The sequence below is a fragment of the Cydia pomonella genome, chromosome 13 (genome assembly GCF_033807575.1).
Source record: "Cydia pomonella isolate Wapato2018A chromosome 13, ilCydPomo1, whole genome shotgun sequence".
NCBI lineage: Eukaryota > Metazoa > Arthropoda > Insecta > Lepidoptera > Tortricidae > Cydia > Cydia pomonella.
In genome coordinates this window covers 2,244,441-2,269,016 of record NC_084715.1, presented here as the reverse complement: position 1 = coordinate 2,269,016, position 24,576 = coordinate 2,244,441, and the positions used below count along the sequence as shown (strand labels likewise).

Genomic DNA, 24,576 nt, shown 5'->3' with positions numbered 1-24,576 from the left:
GTACCTAACTGTTACTGAAGGAACTAATAAATAAAAACACATATTAAACTTTTATTTACTTGATCAAAATACATACATTTTTGATTTAATTACTTATTAGGAGGCCACTTCTATGTTAACAATTGTATGTGGCTCTTTTACATCTTTATTTGATACGAGGGTCAAACACCTTTAAGAAATAGGTCACTTCATGCAATACAAGTTAACAACTGTGGTTCATAGATACCCCGTTCTTCTTTTTTGAGTTTCAAATACTGAAAAAATTTAGCCCGCCTGTAAAAGTGCCACGTAAAAATTAGCTTTAGGTCCTAACCATGAGTCAAAATGAACCCAAAACCAACAAACATGAGAGTTGGGCTATTAAATAGGTATTTTAAATCTACTTCATTTAATTCTATGGCCACCAAGCGGAATTCCATTGCAGAACTGAGATATTTCTATTTTAGTCAAAATGTGTTCACCCTAATTACCCAGGCAATAGAGTCCTTCGCTGGGCGAGCGCGGCAAATGGTTTGCCGCGCTCGCAGCGGTGCGCAAACATCTACCCTGCAGCATAATTATATGCTTTATTTACTTGGACTCTATTGTGTAGGTAATTAGGGTGATGACATTTTGACTAAAATACAAATATCTCAGTTCTGCAATGGAATTCCGCTTGGTGCCCATAGAATTAAATGAAGTAGATTTAAAGACGTATTTAACGACTTGACTCTCAGCTGTGTTGGTTTTGGGGCCAAGCTCCATACAAAATTGCCCATGGTCCAATGCGATGTCTACAGAAAAGACGCGAATAAGTATGAGTATGACCCACGACCCGACCTTGAGTCAGCCTGAGCCGCTAACGCTGAACGCTGAACGCTCCTCACGGAATGTAATCAAGTGGCGTCTCATAAGGCATCTCACTCGCCCTTATTGGTGGGCGTGAGATGCATGAGGGCATATCGCGAACGACGTGTTGCCTCCATGTCACACTTACGTATGAATATACAAGTGCGACAGAGAGTAAACACGTCGAACATGACTCAAGGTCATATCAAAATAAACTCAAAACCATATCAAGTCGTTAAAACAGAACTGGCGATAAGCGAAGTACAAGTCGAGGGTCGCGAAGGGTCCTTTCTTTGCTGTTGAACGATTTTAATGAGCTTTCGCGAACTGTACAAGTATTATCAAGTACATCGCTGCTGCTGCGACCATCTGAAATAAACAATAATAATAAAATTTCTACAGATTGGCAAGCGTTTGTTGAAGGCTTAAGGCACTACCTTGCAATCAATACCTTGCAATCAATCGCATGCGTCTTAGATTGCAAGGTGAGTAGAGTCCTTTAGATAATTTTGTCTAAGTTGTCTCGGAAATAAATATCAAAAATTTATTCAGCAAATAGGCCACAGGGGCACTTTTACATGTCCATTTTTTACAAACAATAAATAAAAAAAAACAATTACAAATATCGAATCTATGAAATAATAAATACTTTATTAGAGATGTATACTGTCTCTAAATGTCAAATTACACAAAAAAAAAACTATGATAAAAAAAAAACTATGATAAAAAAAAAACCATAAAATACTAAAATTCTTTAGAAAAATTTACTGAATTCAATGTTCGGTTGGTCAATATTTTACCTAATCTTCCCAATCCAACTGTAATTTTAGTACAAAATAGAAGATAAGATATAAATAAACAGTTGAGAGTTATCCAAAAAGTTTAGCAAAATTATTATTTGGTGTTGTAAGTTTTTAGGTAAGTTACATGAGGTAGGTAAGTGCTACTTGCCACTTATCTGACGAATAAAGTCATCGATGATGTTTCACAATATTCAAAGAAGCTGAACTGGTAGATAAAGTGCAAAGATTTGCAGGAAATATTATCTGGCAGTTAATTTATTTGTTAATTAGCTATCCAATACTTTACTTAGACATTGTGAAACAGGGCCTTAATAAAAGGTCAAGTAGGTAATTGCGTACAAAATACTGAAATGAGAATAACTGTCGCCGAATAAATACCTGTACATCTAGTGTAAATTTATTCGACAGCGAAACGTGACGTACGCGTTTGCGTTAACTCTAATTCTGTATGGGATTTTGAGTTTCCAAAACGTCCCACTTTGCGCGCTGTTTCTAAATCTTATACAAAATGAGACTTAACGCAAACGCGTACGTCAAGTCACGCTATCGAATAAATTTATAATAGGGGCTCGGATCGTGCATTGTTATTTAGCTAAAACGGGGCTTAGTTCTGTACTAAAATTAAAATATATTATATACTCCGATGTTTCGATTGTTTCTATTTTTTGTTATGAACTCATTAAGTTGGGATCACCCGTGTTTGGGTAATCGTTATAAGAAATGAATTATGTTTGTTTTACATAAATTATTTTTGTCAAACACTTACAGATTACATCTAGAGAAAATTAATAGAACGGCGAATGCTGTTCCACCGTGATACAGTTACATAACTAGTACGGGGAACAGAAGACGCTTACCTACTCCTATGTTTAAACAAATTAAATGATGTGTACCTTTTGCCTTTAGTGCATAATATATAATAATAATAAATAAATATTATACGACATTATTACACAAATTGACTAAGTCCCACAGTAAGCTCAATAAGGCTTGTGTTGAGGGTACTTAGACAACGATATATATAATATATAAATATTTATTTATAAATACTTAAATACATAGAAAACACCCATGACTCAGGAACAAATATCCATGCTCATCACACGAATAAATGCCCTTACCAGGATTTGAACCCGGGACCATCAGCTTCGTAGGCAGGGTCACTACCCACTAGGCCAAACCGGTCGTCAATATATGTATACTTAAATTAGCATTATCTAAGTGTAAGCAGTTGTTACTTTTATGGTACTAAATAAAGTTTATTTAGACCGCTATATAGGCACAGTCACGGACTTTAATTGATGAGCCATTTAGGGTTAACTTTACATTGGACATTTCATATCGTTGTATGTAGTTTTACTTAGTATACCTTGCCGTTGTGGTGTAAGTATTTAACTTACATTGAACATGAGTGGAGCCTCTAATGGGAAATAGCCGAAAATTGTGATTTCAGTGCTTTGGAATGCCATTAACGTAGAAAAATGTTGAATCTGGGGACAAAACAAAACGAACGGTAAACATTACTGTTCAAATCCGAATATACCGGGTGGTTCCTGTAACACGAGCAAATAATTTAACCGCATATTGTACTCCTAAAACAATAAAACTTTTGATTAACAACTTTAAAAAATTATGAAATCTTTAGTTTTTATCTTTTTTATACAAATTTAATATTATTTTCAATGTACGCTGATATCAGTGTGTTTGACGTTGCTTGTCACGCTTAATTAATTTCAACGTGTAATAAAAATTAAAACATAAGTAATTTTTAAAAGTTCCTGAACAAATGTTGGTGAGTTTGAGGAGTACAGCCTATAGTTTAATTTATTGCTCCTATAAATGATTTATCTATCTATCTACCTCCTGTTACGGGAAACACTCGGTAAATATGATCAAATAACAATAGGGTTGTTTCCAATTTTTTGAAACGCTTGTATTACGTTCTATATTAACTAAAAGCTGCCCTAAAATTCAAATTTTATACTAAAAACGGCTTTAAATATGTTAAATTAACAAAATATATTTTGACAGATGCTTTCGCGCCCAAAACGCTCTTTGAAAATTGTGTGACGTCACAGTTTACGGTTTGACACATAACTACATACACACGTAGAAGATACGAACTGTCAACCGACATTTGTCATTTGTTGTTTATCGCCTAACTGTCAACAGTGTCAATCCGAGAGTTGTGACGTCATCAGAATCTTCAAAGACGTTTCGAGTTTGGTCACGTGACGTGTGCCACCAGATATTTTAAATTCAATATTTACAAAAATATGGTCATTACAGGTCAGGTGGTACAAGAAATTATTGGGATACAATTCTGCCCTAAGCTCTGTAGATGGAAACAACCCTATTTACATATACAAAACGGAATTTGACTAGACGGGAATACATAATAGTCCGGGTCAAAATATGTATGGAGCATTGGGGTAACTTCAAAAGTGAGTTAATTTTGAAAATTGCTAATATCTTAAACTAGAAGCACTTTATATTGAAGCAACAGTAAGCAAGATGTCATGATAAGCGTTGCGGTGGCATTATTATTGATAGTACATTACATACCTCAACTAACAGTTTTATTTCTTCATCGTCACTTCTAATGTTATGTATTGTTCGTCCAATTTTGAGCGCCTGAAATAGAACAGAAGATTAGTTCAATAGGACTATTTCTTTACTACCAAATAATTATTTGTAATTCATAACAAAAAACATATAAAACATATAACATTTTTTTTTTTAATTTTTATTTTTTTTTTATTAATAACTATACTTCAACTTATTAAAGTACCTCTAATTTTAATAAGGATCCTGAACGTGCCAGAGCATAAATCTTCAACATTTGCAACAAAACCCAATAGGAGCATTCAACCAAGTTGTGAGTTGTAAAGTTGTCTTGATAAAGAAGTCCTTGGCAGATGTCATAGGATTCGCTGACCATCGTGTGGAAGCATTGGAGCAGGGAAAACATAATAGGAGCTTGGAAAACAACATTGATCTGTCTCTTGACACGCAGCGCCTTAACATACACACACTGCATTTGAGACAATGTTATAGGAATCCGTCCCAACACCACTTTTGAACAGTTCTTTATACTTCTTCGCGCCTTCATGAACATCCTGCAGTGATCTTCTATGTTCTTCAACAATGCCACTACCATCAACACAAACACATAATAGAAAGCAACTAAAATAAACTGTATCATCTCTGGTAAATTGAAAGACATTGTTATCAATATCCTTTTCCATAAGCTAGATGAGCCAGCGTACGTAACGGCCGTAAGTGTGAGCAGGATTAGACATATGGTCCCGATAACTCCACAGTTAACTTTTACCCGAAGATGTCCTAGAATAATCCCTCTATTGACATAAGGCAGGTCATCCCAAGACCGAGTGATCTCTTTTAAAATGGACACGTATATCTCTTTGTATCGGAAAACGCAGAAATACGTAGCATTACAGAACGTAAATTGTGTGACCAGCTCAATTATGTAATTGGCCTTCGCCATTTTATCGTCAGCTAGAATATTCTCTTCATGTGAGGTTAAAACTTCATATACGTGGAGTCCAAAAAACACGTATACTATAAGCAGCGTTAAAAAAGCACTACATGAATGTTTAAAAGCGGACTTGTGCAAAATAATGCAGTCTACATTTCCTTGTGGTAAATCTAATGAACACGGGATAAGTCCGAGAAATGAGAGCACAAGGTACAAAGGCTTAAAGATCTGGAGTAAGCGTAATTCCTCGTTCTTTTTGACAAAAGGGGAGAAGTACAGACGCAGTGAACTAAACATTGTTTAACTTTTCCTTGAATCGTTCGGTAGGTTGTACATGTAACTAGTGTTACTATTCAAAGGCAGACAATTTACTACCGAGAGTCTCTCAATAGGCTAGTAGATACTAATAACTCCAAGTGGGTGTGCATTAATACCAAGTTCATCACTTTACGTTTTATTATTCAAGGGTAATTAGTCATGCGCTGTCAATGAATGCAGTAATTAAACCCCGAAAACATCATCGTTTTATAGTAGATGGTAATTATATTTAATTTTTCAAAATATGACATTGATTTGGTATTCGTCTCAAGGTTTGCCTCTCGTACATTTATATTTTTAAGTGCTAGATTAATATCATATCTACGCCTCCTTGAATTTAGTTGAGATCGCATGTCATACGGCAGTAAATCACTACATTCATTCGGGTTATTAAAGTATCATAAGTAGTCATGTAACGGTTTCGGTTGAAATATTTTTATTTATTTATTCAGAAACCAAACAGTCATATAATCACATTGATAAATATCTATGTTATAAATGCAGATAATTTACAATAACAAACCATATTCATGATTGACTGTACCTATAAGATATATACTGCTTTTACAACATATATACGAATATATGTTGTAAAAGCAGGGGCGGTTTTCTGTGGCTGGGCCCAATTTGATTTTCTTTTTAGTTTAGTTTAGTTTAGTTTATTTATCTCTCAATACAATGTTCAAAGTTAATGTAAAAGGATACATAAGCAATTACTTATCGTATAGTGATCGTCGGATACATGTGAAATTTAATATTATTACAATACAATATAATGTTATAGAGGTAGAGGTAGTTATATACAATGGTATATAAATCTATCATATAATATTTGCCATATCAAAATGTCAAAAATAAGCAATAGGAATAAAGAAAAAAACTGAAATTGTACCATGATACTACAGAGTACCTATCAATGAATAAGTTACATATGATTTTCAAACAATGTCAAGTAGAAAATAAAAAAGAATGTCAACTGAAAACAAAAACTTTAAAATGAATAACAATAACAATATACATATTAGAGATTACAATCTACATGTAGTTGGTCAGATTCAGTTTATTTTGAAAGATATTCCTTAACTGAGTAGAGGGATTTCTTTAGTAAAAAAAAATCTTAGTTAACGCCTGAATGTTGCATCACATGTCTCATTTTTTATTTGATTAGGCAGGTGCTCGTAGAAAGTCGGACCTATGACTCGCGGGTTTTTTGCATGCAATACTGTGCGAGTTTTATACGGAGGAATGCATTTACGCATCCTACTTAGCCAGATAACTATACTCTGGCAAGCCAACTTTGTTAGTAGAAACGTGGTAAATTTGACAAAGGCGCGGAAGATCGATATCCTATTCATATTTTGAATTTCGCGCCCTTTTTTTCTACTGAAAAATTGGCTTGGCCCAAATATAGAAACGGGTAACTATATTTAGTTAGTTATGCTGGGCATTTTCCGCAAATCGACAACCACTGTGCCTATTTTGCATGATAACGAGGTAGCACTACTAGCCACCCCAGCTCCTCCATGAAACCTAGCAGTGTCTTCAGATTGCTAACTGCCTGTAATTTGTACCTGGGCCCTTATTCGACATGCTAAAAGTGACGTTTCGTGTTGATTTCCATTTGATGTGGGAAATATTGTGACTTGTCGAATTGCTATCATCAACACCTGTCAGTGAACAATATCCACACTAGAGGCGGGGCGTTGTACCGGAATAGTTTTTGGAACAGGTTTTTTGTAATAGACTACTTTTAGCTTGTCGAGTATTTAAAAGTACGAACTTTGATTTCTGAAATAAAACAAATATGAAACTTTCATCACCTCGTACCTCCATTCTTACCGTTACTTTAAGCAAAACAAAATTTTGTTAACAGACGGTCGTCTGGGCGTCTGTTGTATCTAAAAATAGTGTAATAATATATAATAAAAATATGTCAATGGATTCATAGCCTTCACTCAAAACGTCATAATATTTCCGACCCCTACCGAAATAATAAGTCGATATTTGCATAAATAATCCTTATTTGTAAGACGCCTAAGACCGGCAAATACGTAAACTGCCTATTGGGGGTCATACTCGTAAAAGTGGTATTTTAGACGTACTTTTGGTACGAGTAACAGAGACGTACTTTTGGTACGCAGTCCCAGCTCTAGTCAGGATTCTAGTTGTCAAATATAAGCGTGTCGAATACGTATTAGTTAACTGTCAAATGAAATTAGATCAACGGTAGACTTTTTTGTCGATGGGTATGGCTGCCATGTTTGGATTTATGACATTTGAAAGGGGATCCTAAGGCAGAGAGTAGTTTTTTCTGTACGATTTTGATTCTTCTACTCGACGCAAGATGGAGTTAGCTGCCAAATTCCGATCTTGGCGTTATAAAAATAAACCGCAAGAACCATGACAATGACATGCAGTTGCGTCGATGTAGATCTATCATAAAAACGTACATGTGACAATTGTCCAGGATTTAAAAAAATCTTGACAATTAATAAATGTCAAAAAGAAAACTGATTTATTATAAAAATACAAATTATATATAAAGTTTGATTTTAAAACCAATGATCGTGGGTCCTAACCCCGGCTCTTAACAATGAACATCTTGTAACTTGTGTGCAAAATATCATTTAACTTTTACCAATTACTTTTCGGTTAAATAAAATATCACGAGGAAGAAGTAGCCCCAATAAGGTATATTTTCCCCTCTGGGTTAGAAGGTCAGATGGCAGTGAGACAGGGAGAGATAATGAAGAATGCGGCAAAATAATCATTAATTGTGTTGTTAGACTAGCTTTTTTTGTTAATATGAAAATTGACGCAACAGCAAGCTCAAAGCCCCCTATGAGCCAGAGCCTGTTAGGTGCAGGCTTAATTGGCTCATCCGAGGGAAGCGGAGCTTCGGCGACTAGCTGGTTGCGTCTGCTTATCAACTTCTTCCAATTCACTTTTACATCAACTCCTTATAAATTTGTAAATTAAGGTCAACTTTGTAAGAACTAATACCTGTGCCATACTATAAATTGGACGATATGCCTAATTAATTGTTATTAATGTTGAATTTTTAATGGCGTATAATATAAGACAGCGGTCGTATAATGACTGAGAAATTTGGATTTTTCTGTTTGAATAAACAGCAAACTGGAGACATTGAGATTAATTATAAACTTATTATTTTAGGTGTTATCAAGAAAAAAGGTCTTAACAGATTTATGAATAGGCATTGGCAGAAAAACAGGCGTCCGACCACGCATAATGGAGGATTCTATTTCTTTTATCATGTAGCTATATCTATATGCAGCAAAAAGCCGTTTTATAAACTTAGAGCGAGCACAAAGGGCTTTGGTTAAAGTTATGTATTTTAAAAAGATTACATTTCCTACTGACCTCCTGTACCAAGTCAGTGGACTTTTGTCGGTTCGGCAACTGTATATCCTACAAACAACTTTAAAAAAGCACAAGAGTCTGCCATTTAGCCCGAAATGTAAGAGAAAAAGAGTAATACCAAACATAGCCATGCTACCTAAAACTATTAGAACCAAATTTGCTAGCTCACAATACCAGATACAAGCCTCACATCTCTACAATAAAATAAATAAACTATTAGACATTCACACAAAACCACATCATGAGTGTAAAAAGCTCATAATAAACTGGCTAAAAACAAAAACATACGATGAGACAGAGAATATAATTCGATAATCTTCACAAACACACACACACACACACACACACACACACACACACACACACACACAAACGCACGCACGCGCGCGCACACACACGCACACACACACACACACACACACACACACAGAATATCTCTAAGATAGTTTGTTGTTAGTACAGTAAGGCACTTTATCTGTATTCAGAGAATGTATTATCGCTCCTTTAGTTCTTTAGTTAGTTTAGTTTAGTTAATAGTTTATATGGTTATCCTAAGATACTTAAAAAAAGTTACCAAAGGAAGAGCGGTGTCTCCCAACACAAGCATTTATTTTGCTTACAGGGAGACTCCATCCCTTTGATCATAATTTACGTGTTTTTGTTGAATAAAGAATTTTGTATTTTTTTGTATTTTTTATTTTTGTATATGACCTCTGCCGCCGACTTTTTCACCCGTTGGCGCCTGTGCCCAAATCCTTCTAAGACCGAAGTTTGCTGTTTCCACCTGTCCAATAAGCTGGCACATAAGACAGCCTTACAACATAACTAGTCCCCAAAGTATCTCGGTGTTACACTGGACAGAAGCCTGACATACCGATTGCACATAGAGAAGCTAAAAAGTAAAATAAGGACCAGGATATTTTAATTACGATACATAAATAACTACTAAAACATGTTTTCTGCAAGAAATTAGTTATCTTATTATATTATAAAATATTTATTATCCATCTGTGATGTTTATTTCTTGTGAAGATATCGAAGTTTCGCTGTGTAGCACTTATTGATATATAATATGATCAAAATCGACCCGTCCACATCCCTAAAAATCCACACATACACATTTTTACGCACATATACAAAGCAGTATAACCACCAAAATGGCTACGGCTTGAGTATTCAAATTTGTATTGAGAAAAGGCAACTATATCCTGTCTTTATTTGCCTCTCTATCGCTCGAATATGCAATACGCATGCACTCTTCGTCAAAATCGGTTTCAAACTTTTTCGACTGAGTACGCGCAATAAACGCCTAGTAGTAGTATTTAAATGTTTACCGTATTCATTTAAAGCATCGTAGGACAATGCCGCTATGTAAACTGTATGGTGGGTCTTAAATTAGTGTGAGTTATTTTGGCACCGGACTCAACCTTCACGTTACAATATTTAAAGTATTGCGCTGTCATAGTAACGAAAATGATAAACACGTCAATCGGAGTAAACAAGTAACTAAATGATGCAAACAAGAAAATATTGCAAAATAGGTACATATATATGTACCGATAATTATTTTGTGTTAAAAATATGAGGCAAATTATACTGCCCGATTATATGGACTACATATTAAAAACGATTATCTTGGAAACAGTCAATAGGTGAACAAAGTTATAGTAAAATTGGTGCATAATTTCAGGGCTTGCCTGGCCCACGCATGATGTACCTACCTACCACGACCACGGCCGTCTCCTATTACTATTTTTTTCTAATTCCCTAACTAGCGAACAATATTTCATGTTCATAGTCTAGAATTTAAAACCTTAGCTACATATTTGTGGCGCTTGGGGTTGAAGTTGAAACCCTGGGGTCCTAGCGTGGGTCTATGAGGAAATGTCAAAACGCCTTTTAAAGGTTTCTGGTGACCAGAGGCCTGGCCTATATTTCAATCGGCGGATCAGCATTGTTATCCAGAGGGGCAGCAGCCTTCTGGACACACCACAGACCGACCAGAATTTATTTATAAGTTTTTATCTTAAGTGTTTTTATGATATTTTATATATAAACTTACAGATGTCGAACCACCAGCAAAGTTTTTGAAGAGGTGTAGTTCCTGGTACCAACTGGAAACTGAAACTAATATCTACACTCAAGAAAATGAAATATAGTCACAGAAAACTTTAATGTTTTATTTTATTAAAGAAAAACGTTAAAAAAATGTGTAAACAGAAATGTATATTTTTTAATTCGTAGTTGAATAACATAATATGTATTTAATCTCCTGTACATAGGAATCGTCTTTTTGTAGGTTTATATAAACAATAAGTACTTAGGTCGATTTAGGCATCAACTCATCACACCAAAATTTTGTTCTAACCGGTCACACCGCCAAAAGCAGTATTATTTGTTTCAACTCGTCACAAGTAGATTTAGTTCTATTAGGACACATCGTAATTTTGTAGCTATTGGTCAAACTGCAAATCTGTTCCTATTCGTCATCCCGTCAAACTGTTCTAACTAGTCACAAGGAGGATACCTAAACAAATTTCACTACCCGCCAAACGTGTAATATAGACCATACAGTAGGTCTTAATGGTGATGGCGAATGTACAATGGGGTTGCGTATACATACAAAGAGCATTCAAATAGTTGGTGATAGACCAAGTGACCGAGTTACTAACAGTTATATTATATCTCTTTTATAAATAATGTAATAGCGTAATTTTTGGAAAAATAATAAAGGATTCATGAACCATCTCGTAATTTTAAAAAAACGGACTTTAAATCATATGCCTGAAAGATGTGTTAAGGTATACTTACAACTTGGATCGTGAACGTGGTTTAGAAGCAACTGGGTGCGGAGTAAATTGCTTGATTTTTTTTAGAATTTTGAGCGTTTCTAGGAGAATATGTGGAGCGAGCATTATTCGACGTGTAGGTGTGGGTTCAACAAAAAGATCGCATGTCAATAGTGCTTTATTGTCCTTAAAATTCAATTAATAATCGCCTTTATCGACCATCAACTGTGTGGTCACTTTTTAATTGATTGACATTGTCAGGTATAGTTTCACTACTCGCCGCCGCATTATTCATAGCGCATTACTTATCCTATCGGATACAAGATGTCGCTGATTCTTGTAAAGTTATGTTTTAAAAAAAAAAGACGCCTTACTCTATGCCATATATTGTATGAAAGGAAGGGTATTCCCTGTCGTACGTCAAAAAATCCAAGATGGTGCCCAAGCCCATGGACAAAAAAGTCTAGCAATAAAATCAACATGTGTCAAAATTTGACATTAGCAATCCACAGTCAGGTGACAATCAAATCAAACCGATCCACTTCGAGTTCAGAGCCATTACAAACTGTATAGTAGTAATAAACAAAGTTGATTTTAGTTAGATTATTTTTTCTATGAATGAGTTTTGATTGTTCCAAATGATAATATCCACAGTTGATAGAATCAACACTTGATACAATCAACATGCGATAGAATCAAGTGTTGATTTGATGTGGACGCGAAATTTGACAGTTGTGCATGTCGAATAAGGCCCGTTTACGAGTAGGAGAATATGTTTCGCTGTTTCCTTCTATTCCATGCACGCTCTACACATGGGGCTGTCTGTTTTACCCATATGATGTAGGTGTTTGTTTAGTGTGTTATGTCCTGTAATCAGAGGTGGCGTTAGGCGTGGGCGACGTAGGCCACCGCCTATGGCCTCGCGCCTCAAATAAGTATATATCGGACACAACGTAAAAATGTTCGTCATTTCTTGCGCCACCAGAGGGCCTCGCTAAATGTACCTTGCCCAAATAAAATTTTGGTGTTGCCCCGCCACTGCCTGTAATCGTACTATTTTTCGTAGTTTGTGTCTGGGTGTTTTCAGTAGTGTTTTGGTGAGCTTATAGTTTTGTTCCGGTAGAGTTTCTTTGGTCTGCTTAATAGCGTTCATTACAGTCCAGTACTTAAGTACATAAGTTGTAAGTACAATTAGTCTTGCAGCGTAACTATAGTTTGTTTTTACTAGCGTTAGAAAGAAGGTAAGCGATTTTGACGTGTCTTTTTATTGAAAAACACTTTTGAAAAATAAGTCACGGCAAATATGTGACAATTATAAATAAAATACAATCATTTACATTCTTGTGCTTTCATAATAATAGTAACTGCTTTAAAAAAAAAGTTTTTCAATAAAAAGATACCTATGTCAAGATAGTTTCCCTTTTTCTAATGCTAAAAACAGGGATCGTTACCAGTATTCTGACTACCGGTTTTAAATTAGGTATAACCGGTTATAGTAGTATTTCGCTATTTATATCACTAAAGCTTTAATTACCGGTATAATCAATAACGGTATTAATGTCTATTAGCGATTTTGCCATTAGACAACAATACCTGTATTTGACATGTTACCCTTAAAAACCATTACCGGTAATACATGTCAATGGCAATACACTTCTTTATTTATTTTTTCGAATATCGCTTTTCCGTATTGCTAAATTGTCATAATATTTCGTACATAGTACTTTGGCTAGACTTTTTATTTTCGAATAAAATGAAGGACAGAATAATAATAGACACTTCAGCCAGCTATGCAGAATGTTATCGCGTGACATTACAATGTTACACCTATTCGTTGTGATTTAGTAGTGTCTGATTGACATCTTACCTTTCAGTGCAATGAATAGCGGTATTGAATAAAGGTATTTAATATTGTAAATAGTTTATATATAGCGGTAAAAACAAAAGCGAAATGAAAACGATACCTCTAATAGGAATATAGGTATTCTTTTTATAGCGGTCATAGTTTGACAATCTTTTTACAGGTATTAAATTAAACCGGTTTTACAATCCCTGGCTAAAAATAACGAACTATAGTAACGGTGGACACGGGATTGAAATTTTGTTAGGATAGTGTTAACATTTCTCAATATTGTACGTAACAAAATTACAACGGATCTGTACCCCTAGTGTAAATTTATTCGATAGCGAAACGTGACGTTCGCGTTTGCGTTAAGTCTCATTTTGTATGGGATTTTGAGTTTCCAAAACGTCCCGCTTGGCGCGCTGTTTCTAAATTAGAAACCGTTTCGCTATCGAATAAATGTACACTAGGGATACTGATAAAATGGTCTTCTGTAAATAATCTGTACTTCATCCAGATGCATTTGTTTTATAGTTTAGGTATAGTTCACAATGTTCGAGTAGTTAATTACTTTATAAAGAAAAGACCAGTCGACAATAAAGGCTTGTATTGAACATGTTTTTTTTTTTCTGAATAATGCTTTGATAGAAGAAGGATGTCGAAGGTCAGTTTGGAGATTAACATTTTTCATTCATGTCGCCTAGGTAGGAGACTAAACATCTAATATAATTCAGTAGTCACATTTGGTCAAACTGCACTAAAATAGTTAAGTACATGACTGCTGAAGCCACTACCTGAAAACAACATGACATATATATAAATAAGGTTTAGGTACCGTAAAACAACTTATATACTGATAACTTTGTTTACCGCTTACTGCTCCTACACTATGATTGACAGTTGAGGATAACTGAAAATCATTTGAGTTTAGTGATTAACTGCTTTTAATGTTCATGATTATGATTATACAAGTTTAGTTGGATATGTATTTTAATCTATTTAAATATTAAACTTAATTTATATAAATAACTTAAAAATATTTACAACCAAAGATTAATTTAAAATAAAGATCAATATAGAAGTGTTTTATGTTGTTGGCAATATTGATTGTTTTTGTTCAATTCAAATCAGTTGATTGATTACTTACTGGTCGCTGATAAAAATAGCTTCTAAGTGTTGCTGTATAAATTATTAAGTACTTTAAATATAAAGTGTGGTTCCCGTAGTACGGTTATCGTACACTAGCTACTTTAGATCAGAACATATTATTATAAAGGCAGGGCACTCAAGGTCTATTAACACATTGCATATTATTTTTGTACAAGACTGATTGTTGCCTAAATAAATTAAAAAAAACGAAGTGACATATATGTAGATAAGGTTAAGGTAGCATAAAACAACGTGACATATATGTAGATAAGATTAAGGTACCGTAAAACAACGTGACATATATGTAGATAAGATTAAGGTACCGTAAAGCAACGTGACATATGTAGATAAGATTAAGGTACAGTAAAACAACGTGACATATATGTAGGTACCGTAAATTGAATAGTTCTATTTGAGAATACTTGTTTATACTATTTCTTTGGCATAATGCGTAGGATTTTTTGAAGATTATGTATAAATTGTAATTGTAACAACAACACTTATGACTAATATAACTTATGTAACATCGCTAGAATTTCTCTGCAATAGTGTTTAAGAATTGTCAGTAAACAGTGTGGACGATGGTAGTCAAATAGTTTAATTTCCGTATAGTCACGTCTGAAAACATCGACACGATCGAAGTGCTAAAAATATGTACTTATACACGACTTTATGGTCCAATATATTAGGGTAGTGTATAGATATTTTTGGCACTTAGTCCGTATCGATATTTTCAGACGTGTACGGTTACTTCGTACCTTGTCACAATGACAATAAATATGAAAGTCGCTAGGAACCTCTTACTATTGTCACTGAGACAACTGGTACGAAAAAGTACTAAAATTAAATGCTGAGTAATTCTGAACTTACCCTAAATATGAGAGTTCCGTCCAATGAAAAGTAGCCGTATACAGTAATTTGTGCGTTTTGATAAGACATCAGTGATGAAAAGTGTTGTATCTAAAAAAAATTACAGAAGTTATATAAAAGCAATGGTTGGACAACAATGGTGCTTGAATTGAATTGAATTTTCTTCCCCGAGAACTCACTTTATAAGAATCGATATCACAATGATGATTCCCGTGTTAATAGCTTAGCAAAATTGAAAAGTTAATATGCACTATTTTATATAACCCTAATTTTGGACTAACGCAAAAAATAAATAAGTACCACTAGAAAAACACGTACGAGTAAATACGCCTTTAAATCTTGATCTCTGCTTATCGGAATGTTGTAGACAGCGCGGCGAATTTTATTAACCTATAAAACAATAAAAAATTGCACTCGGTAACAGCGACGGGTAGTTGACTTAGAATTAAAAATATCTAAGTATCTTTAAAAACAAAGTAATAAACAAACATAATAAAACTTACTAAGGACTTAAATTAAAGATAAAAAAATTGGCCCAAATCGCCGTCAATGAGCACGGAGCCTAGAAGGCTAACCGTCTTTCCCCACTGTATGGCGATACTTATACGCAAGGGTATAGTATCTTTGTAAAAGACAACGAACATAGATATAAGATTCTATGATCTGAGAGAACGAACCTGTGAATTCAACAAGGCTCCAGAAATCGCCAAAGCAGACATTTTAAGCAGCTGCGTGAGAACCCATAGGCTGAGGCCGATAGTGTTGTTTATAGAGAAGTTCGGCACATAGACCGTACCGTGGTATATCATGTGGGGTAAACCCACTAGCTCGTGGAAGCACACTGCCATCGCCACCAGGATCAGTGCCTCAAACGCCGCGTTCACCTGCCGCTTGATCTTTAGCGTCTTCACGTACACATTCTTTATCTTGAGTATGCTCATTCCTAATTCATCAGCTTCAAGTAAATTATAACAAATATTATTTCTTAGAGCTAAGATTTTAATCTCCTCTTCAATGTTTTTCAAAAGCGCCACTATCATCAAAATCATTAGCAAATAAAATGAAATCATTAGAAATTGTATTAGCTCTGGTAAAATAAAAGTTACGGTAAACAATATCTTCTTCCATACACGAAGAGATCCCCTGTATGTGATAGCCAATAGTAAAGGGATAATTACCGTCCCTGGGCACAGCAAAGCACACATCTGAACACGTAATTGTCCAAGAATCTGTCTCCTCCTACCCTTGGCTAATCTGTCCCAGAGGTCAGCCATGTCTTTAAGGATCCTGCTGTACAGATTTCTGTCACGAATCACATGGAAATATGAGACTGTGCAGGACAATACTTGCAACGATAGGTCAATAATGTAATTCGTTAATGTCATATAGCCTTGCGTTATAGAGTTTTCTTTACTAAAGATGTACAATTCATGTAAATGAAAAATATAAAAGCTGTGAATTAATATTATCATGAATAAGGCACGACACCAAGCAAAAGTGGCGTCTTGTCCATCGTCAGAAAATAGTATGGCTTGAGGAAATAAGCCGAGCGTGGAGAGTAAAACGTAGATAGGTTTAAAAATCTGGAGCAAACTTAGTTTTTCATTTTGATGAACAACGGGAGAGAAATATTTTTTTAGTGCAGCAAACATGTTTCTTGCATGCTTAGTGCAGCTAGACGAAATACTGAAGGAAATGATTAAAGCTTGTACTTATGTATTTTTAATTATTATGTCGGTTTAGAATTAAAATGGGTGTTTTATGTATGGATAGTGTTACCTAATTAGCAGTCATAACATGTTTACGAGTATCGAGGGTCAATAGTTTGACTAGATATATACCGTGAAATGATATTTTGATGGATTAAGTACAGTCTCCTGTAAAAACATCCTATACAATAACCGGCGAAGAGCATGTCAGGCCATGCTCAGTATAGGGTTCTGTAGTTACCCATCCGTTACAATAGGCTGCCTTGAAGGGCGTCTGTAAGTAAGGAAACAAAAATTTGTAGCTACAATAAAAAGTAGAAAATAAAAATTGCTTAGGGCACCTCCCCTAAACGTTAAGAGTGAATAATTTTTTTGTTTCATTTAGTTTGGGGTCTCGTTGGATAGGTTTTTCAATACGAATACCCAAACTCTAACTTCTGAACCATGGATCCAGAACATTTGAAAAGAATGCGTGAAAGTAAAGCTTAATAAATACCTTTAAAGAAAATTATAGTGAACATCGTTTAAGTCGTTTTAGATATATATAGAAAAAGTTTCCCCTTCTTAGTAAAAAGTCGTATGTTCCTCACCCCCCTCATCCACGTTCAAGGCACCCTATTGTAATGGCAGGGTAGCTACGGAACACTACACTGAGCATAGCCCGACATGCTACTGGCCGGTTTTTTTATTTACTTCTCGTTGAACAACGGGTGTCGAGGAAACTATAAATGACAAGACAAATGAAAATGCAACAGTAATATAATTTAACATCAGGTTTAATAATCCCATTATCAGCGATTACCATAAGACAAACCTATGCTAACACCCATTCATTATTCAATTCTTTGATTGAATTTTGGTATTTATTTGCATTTATCTCAGAATTTATTCTGGCCTGTCAAACTGTATTAAAATCACTAAATACATCGCAGCCGATGCTACCATCTGAAAATATACAATAAAAATTTTGTTACAGACAGACAACAAACATAACGAAATTGGTTGCCCAAGAAACTTACCTTAAATAAGAGAGTTGCATCTAGTGGAAAATTGCCATAGATCTATATCTATATTATAATATAATATAATCACTATTGATTGTCCCATCTTCATAAGTCATCCATATTGTCCTTTATTATTTCTCACAAGAAAAAGTAATTGCATTTCCTCCTCAATGTTCTTCAACAAGGCCACTATCATTAAGAGGCTGTCAACACCCAATGTCCTTGAAATTGATGTTACTTAAACAGTTTTTTAAGAAAGACTATTTGTTTTAGTCAAGTAAGATAAATATATGTTCATATTAATTATATTTTAAAGACCGTGGTTGTACTCGATACACGATTGAACGAAATCGGCTCGATAGAAAATAATTGCAAAGATTGGTCTTAAAATCACAATTAAACGGTTTTATGTCTTTATTGTTTTCACTTATGGGTCTGCAATTAAAATCACAATTTCAAAACCGTGGTTGAGTAAAATATTACACTAATAATCCACTTTTTTTATTTAAATATTTTTCTTATTATTCCCTTGCCCAGGCCCAGTAACATGCGACAGTGCTATCTCATTTACTCCGATACAAATAGACAGTGTGCGCGCTTTAGGTATTGACAGCCTCTTATAGTATTTTATGCATCAGTTGTATAAGAAGGGTCAAAAAAGGCGAGTGGCGTGAGTTACAATGTGAGCCGGAGCCGAAGGCGTAGGCGAACATTGTAAAGGAATACGCCACGAGAATTTTTTGACCTACTTATACAACGTTGCATACAATATTTTTCCTACGAGTCAACAAAAATAAATCTTAATTTAGGTAAACAAATTACAGCAAAAGTATATAGCCAAGACGCGCGAGCATACCTTGTTACGCGCCCGGCCCGCCCGGGCCGCGGCCGGCCGGTCGGCGACACCTCCTCGTAACTCATGAGGCCCTGGTACTTGCTACTTGCTAAATTAATTTTTTGGACAGTTTTTTCTCAATTTTGGCCACCGTAGCCTACGGAGACTAACAAGCAACGCTAAGCGGTCTTCGTAGTCTATGGGTGTTGCTATATTACGGGTGTCACATGCGTGTTTCTGACTTATGACGTAATTATTTTTACTATGCAACCAAATGAATATTTTGTAAGTTGGCATCAATGCACTTAGTTTAAAACTGTATTCGTTTTGGTTTTGTTAGGTTGGTAGCCATTAATCGCAGTAACATTATAGCTTATAAAAGCACAAGAGCTTTTATGAGGAATAGACAATATAGACTTTTCTTGAAATCTTTTATGTATGTTCTTATATTCGTGTTAATGAATGCATAAATGACAGATAACAGTAGAGGAGTAGGAAAAGATTATTACGTAATAGAATGCAAAATGCAATCATAGGAAACTGTATCAATTCTGATAGAATAAAAGGCAAGTTTATTAATATTATCTTCCAGATATTTATGCTTATTGCGAGTAAGAAGAAAACTCATCATTACAGATCCCAGGACTATATAGTTCACCTGCACACGCAATATTCCAAGAATAAGGCTTCTCTTGTCCATCGCCAACTTTTCCCAATAGCCATGTCATTATTTTGTCGCATATTACACGAAAAAAGGAAACTGTACGGATTTCTTAGTTTAGTTATCCCGTACTTTGTTTTTCTTTAATGAGCTACTAAGTGGTGGCATCAGTATTGGTTTATGAATTATGTATAGATACTAGATATAAAAAAAATATGTACCGTTCGTGCCCAAATAAGGACCCGGGTACGTCCTTAATCTATGTCCAAAAGAGAGGTATGGGAATTATGAATGTCATCTCGCTTTTTGTGGTAGGGCACAGCACAGCGGATATCATTCCAGATCTAGAGCAGAGCTCAACTGGGGAAGTACCTCCACCTTACAGAAAACCGTAGCCAAAGAACCCTACTCATAGTGTTGCGTTCCTGCCGGTGAGGCAGGTTGTCACAGCTCAACGAGGGTGCGGAGAATAGGGTCGGCAACGCGCATGTAACTCCTCTGGAGTTGCAGCCGTACATATGCTACGGAGACTGCTTACCATCAGGCGGGCCGTATGTTTGTTTGCCACCGACGTAGTATAAAAAAACATTAAAACATTATTTCCATAAATATTCATTTAATCAAAAGTGGTCTATTAATTTTAAAAGATTTCTGTTTTCATCCCCTATCTGGTTTCATCCACCCTCTTCCCCTGTTCATGGCATGCATTGCATGATTTAGTTGTGTATTTACTAATAAACTCATTTTACTCAGATTATGTTGCATGTGATACAGTATTTAGCAGTGGCGGATCGTTCAAAGAACTCGATTCCCACCGGCTTGTCTAACTTCAGCCCGTTGAGTACTTTCACGATCGATTCATGGAGAAAAGGAAAGCAAAATTAGCTCCGGATTCCCTACGAATATTTGTGACGCACCGCCACTGGTATTTAGTTACTAATACTTTAAATAAACCAAAAAAAATACCTAAACATTCACAGCATCATAGAATTTCAAAACTAAACAGAGTTGAGGCATTTTGAGCCAATTTTAAATTACAAAGATGAGATATAGTTATTTGTTTTACAAGGGGGCAAAGTTGTTTTTTAACTGCTCGTGCTAATATTGATACCCAAGCAAGCGAAAGATTCCAAAATTGAACCACGAGCGTTGAGCGTTGCGAGGGTTTCAAATTTTGCCTCCGAGTGAAACACAAAATTGTTCACCACACCAACGCGAGAAAAATACTTCCTATGAAATACTTAAATCAAATCAAATCCAAAACGTAAATAAAAAAATATCATTCTAAATCACCATTTAAAAGTCAATTCTACTAGCTAACATAACGAAAATAATATAATAATAATAATTCAGCCTATATACGTCCCACTGCTGGGCACAGGCCTCCTCTCATGCGCGAGAGGGCTCGGGCTATAGTCCCCACGCTAGCCCAATGCGGATTGGGGACTTCACATACACCTTTAAATTTCTTCGCAGATGCATGCAGGTTTCCTCACGATGTTTTCTTTCACCGAAAAGCTAGTGGTAAATATCAAATGATATTTCGTACATAAGTTCCGAAAAACTCATTGGTACGAGCCAGGATTTGAACCCGCGACCTCCGGATTGAAAGTCGGACGTCATATCCACTCGGCCACCACCGCTTACTAACATAACGAAACAACTCAATATTTGCATCTCATTACTTTACATGTGGATAAAATGCAACTTTCATATAGGTTACCAGACAGTTGATGTGCGGAAAATTACCGTGCGAATAATTATTTTTTTGTTACGAGTGCTTACACTGGAAAAATAATTGGATTAAATAGGTTTACTTTATTAGGAGTAACTTAAGGACCTTCAACGTCTAACCTTACAAAAAGGTTGATTCTAATTTAGTAGTAGTAGTAAAACACTTTATTGTACAGAAAGAAACACAAAACAAGAAAGAACATACATCATTTGTACAAAAGTGAACTTATCCCTTTCAGGGATCTCTTCCAGTTAACATTTGAGCAATTGAGGAAGAATTGGAGAACGGTAGACATCAAAACTGTACTAAACACAACACACAACAACAAACACACGCAAACAACAATAAACAACAACACAACAACAATAACAATTTGTAATAAGAGTTTGAACTGGTTTTAATACGTCCTTGACGATCCTTCTTTATGATTGTCTTTGTCTCACCAATCAGCGTGTGCATTATTTAAAGTTGTATCAAATTTAGAACAAAACCGTAACTCTATAATAAAACTACATTGTCATATCATTAAATATATTATTCCTACAAAGTAATAAACCTTTCAGTGAATCCATTAATTGATTAATAATTAATTGATTTTTAGGATGACTTCACGAATTTTGTTTCTATTCCAATTTCCCCAGATTTCATTCAGGTTTGTCAAACTGCACCAATATCACTAAATACATCGCAGCAGACGCAAACATCTAAAAAAGCAAATAAATGGTTTAAGACGTCGAATTTAATTTGAAGCAAATAAAAGTTGCAGGGCCATCCCTACAACTTTTTTTTGCGGTAGTAGATTCAGAGACCAAAGGAGGAGGAGGAGAGGAAAAACAAGGTGGAAAGATGTATGTAGTATAAAAAACATGCATGTGTGCAAGGTACGTCTAGGCTTAGCACAGGAGCGCCGCGGCAGTATCTCGCCTGTGAGATAGAGAGGATATACTACTCGTCTCTCCGATAAAAAAATGGGTAGATTATGACGATGTCGAAGACAGTGAAATGGAGAGGAGCAGTCAGGAAAGCTGATCGCAACATCATGTAGGATAGGACGAGAGAGTCAAACATAAAATGAGTAATAAGTTGATTCAGAAACTTACATTAAATGAAACAGTAGCATCCAGTGGAAAAAAGCCATATACAGTCATTTTTGCATCCTGATAAGTCATCAATGATGAGAAATGCTGCACCTGGTAAAAGGGATGATTAAGACATTAGTGATAAGCACAGAAAAATGTCCTTGCGAGGATTGTTCACCAAATGTTTCACGTCAAAATAATAGTATTAGGTACGCCTGCTATCATTAACAAATTTAACACCCCAATCAAAATCAGCCTGTGGTTAGAGCTTAGAGCATGTGAATTCCCTTAAAAAGATTCAAAATGTTAGAAGTAATAATAATATAATATATAATACTCACTTCTAAAATTACTTTCCAATCTAAATCCCCACTTATCGGAATATTATGAATAGTACGGCCAATTTCATTTACCTGAAAAATTATGGCTTGTAATGTTCACTTCAATTTTTCATATGAACTCCAATAAATATTGCATTTATTACGATACACTTACTTGTGATGTCATCAGATCGCCTGAGCGCGATAAAAAATATAATTTGATCAGCTGATTGACCGCCCAGGCGCTGCACTCAATAATGGCGTGGGTGGAGAAATTAGTCTGGAAGGTGAGACCATGGTACATCAGGTGCGGCAAGCTGACGAGCAGATGGAAGGTTGACATCAGCGCCACCAGTATGGATGTCTGGAATGCTGCGTTCACCTGCCGCTTTAACCCCAGCGTCTTGACATATACCTTCATTATCTCACCCATGTCCATTCTCATGTCAGCTTCAACAGGATAATTCCGATTGTTTTTTGCCACATGCAAAATTAATATCAACTCTTCTTCTATATTTTTTAACAGCGCCACAATTATCAAAACCAATACGAAATAGAATGTAAGCATTGCAATCTGTATCAGTTCAGGTAGATCAAACGTCAGACTTATTAATATTGGTTTCCAGATATTAAGGTTGATTTCGGTGTATTGAGAAATTAGTATGAGTAGAAAACTCAGTAGTACAGAAGGTAGAACCACACAGTTCACCTGCACACGCAATCGTCCAAGAATTAGCCTTCTCTTACCCATCGCCATCCTTTCCCAACAGTCAGCCATGTCATTTAAAATAGTGATGTATATTTTTCTGTCATACATCACACGAAAAAATGAAACTGTACAAAATAATACTTGTATAATCAGGCCAACGGTGAAGTTTATCAGAGTCATTTTACCTTCCGTCATGGCGTTGTCTTTACTAGAGATATTCAATTCTTGTAAATGAAAAACGAAAGAGCCGTGAATTACAATAATCATAAATATTGTGAAGGCGGAGTTTATTGTGCTGTTTTTAGGATCCACGTTAGTTTTATATATTCCATCAGGAAATTTTATGGATAGTGGAAATAATCCGAGAGCGGAAAGCAAAACGTAGAGAGGTTTAAAAATCTGTAAAAGACATAATTCTTCTTCGTGATTGACAACCGGGGAGAAATATTTTGTCAGTGCAGAAGACATCTTATCTGAGAAGTTGTTTCTGGTTGGTAGTAAAAATCAATCTAAAGAATGACCGATGGTAAATGTAGTTAATTATAGTAGTTAAAATACAAAAAAATAAAAAGTAGCGATGGTATCGTTTGCTAATTGTCAGAAACATTTTAACAAGCATACATGTTTTGGTTTATACCTACTGATAAAACTCATTCTAGTCACGAGATTGCATTGCATGTTCTAGGATAATTCAATCAAGAGTAAAATTATTGTGTTAAAATTTACACACACTGCAGCGCTAAGATGGTCGGCTCTTTATCATTTGACACCATGGCTATCCCGTTCTAACAAGTATGTAAACGCGAAAGTGACGGGTATAGTGACAAGTGATAAAAATGGAACCATGACGCCACCGCTGGAGCCGGCTAACTAGCGGTAAACGAAAACTTGATTCCTATAGTAAAACCATTTAATAACAAAAAATATAATGAATAGAACTAATCATCTGTCAGTAGGTATGTGACGTGAGCCATTTAACAAAGAAGAAATCTTCACTGGCCTTAACGTCTATGAATCTCGTTCTTAAATATCTATTTCATA

The 24,576-nt window shown here is 35.3% G+C and overlaps 3 protein-coding genes across 3 annotated transcripts; all 3 read right to left on the bottom strand.

The window, feature by feature from the left end:
* Nucleotides 1-1,015: 1,015 nt before the first annotated feature.
* LOC133524635 (gustatory receptor 68a-like) lies at nucleotides 1,016-6,084 on the bottom strand. The gene is made up of 4 exons (XM_061860768.1): nucleotides 4,423-6,084; nucleotides 4,197-4,265; nucleotides 3,032-3,121; nucleotides 1,016-1,197 (listed from the first exon to the last, which is right to left on the bottom strand). The coding sequence occupies exons 1-4, from the start codon at nucleotides 5,425-5,427 to the stop codon at nucleotides 1,138-1,140; spliced, it is 1,224 nt and encodes a 407-aa protein (XP_061716752.1). The 5' UTR covers nucleotides 5,428-6,084; the 3' UTR covers nucleotides 1,016-1,137.
* Nucleotides 6,085-14,056: 7,972 nt separating this feature from the next.
* On the bottom strand, nucleotides 14,057-20,017 carry LOC133523970 (gustatory receptor 68a-like). Its single transcript, XM_061859708.1, has 4 exons — nucleotides 16,161-20,017; nucleotides 15,802-15,873; nucleotides 15,484-15,573; nucleotides 14,057-14,258 (listed from the first exon to the last, which is right to left on the bottom strand). Exons 1-4 carry the CDS (start codon nucleotides 17,133-17,135, stop codon nucleotides 14,202-14,204), a joined length of 1,194 nt encoding a protein of 397 aa, XP_061715692.1. The 5' UTR covers nucleotides 17,136-20,017; the 3' UTR covers nucleotides 14,057-14,201.
* Nucleotides 20,018-21,856: 1,839 nt separating this feature from the next.
* On the bottom strand, nucleotides 21,857-24,032 carry LOC133523986 (gustatory and pheromone receptor 32a-like). The gene is made up of 4 exons (XM_061859741.1): nucleotides 23,002-24,032; nucleotides 22,848-22,919; nucleotides 22,528-22,617; nucleotides 21,857-22,131 (listed from the first exon to the last, which is right to left on the bottom strand). The coding sequence occupies exons 1-4, from the start codon at nucleotides 24,001-24,003 to the stop codon at nucleotides 22,072-22,074; spliced, it is 1,224 nt and encodes a 407-aa protein (XP_061715725.1). The 5' UTR covers nucleotides 24,004-24,032; the 3' UTR covers nucleotides 21,857-22,071.
* Between the last annotated feature and the right edge of the window lie 544 nt (nucleotides 24,033-24,576).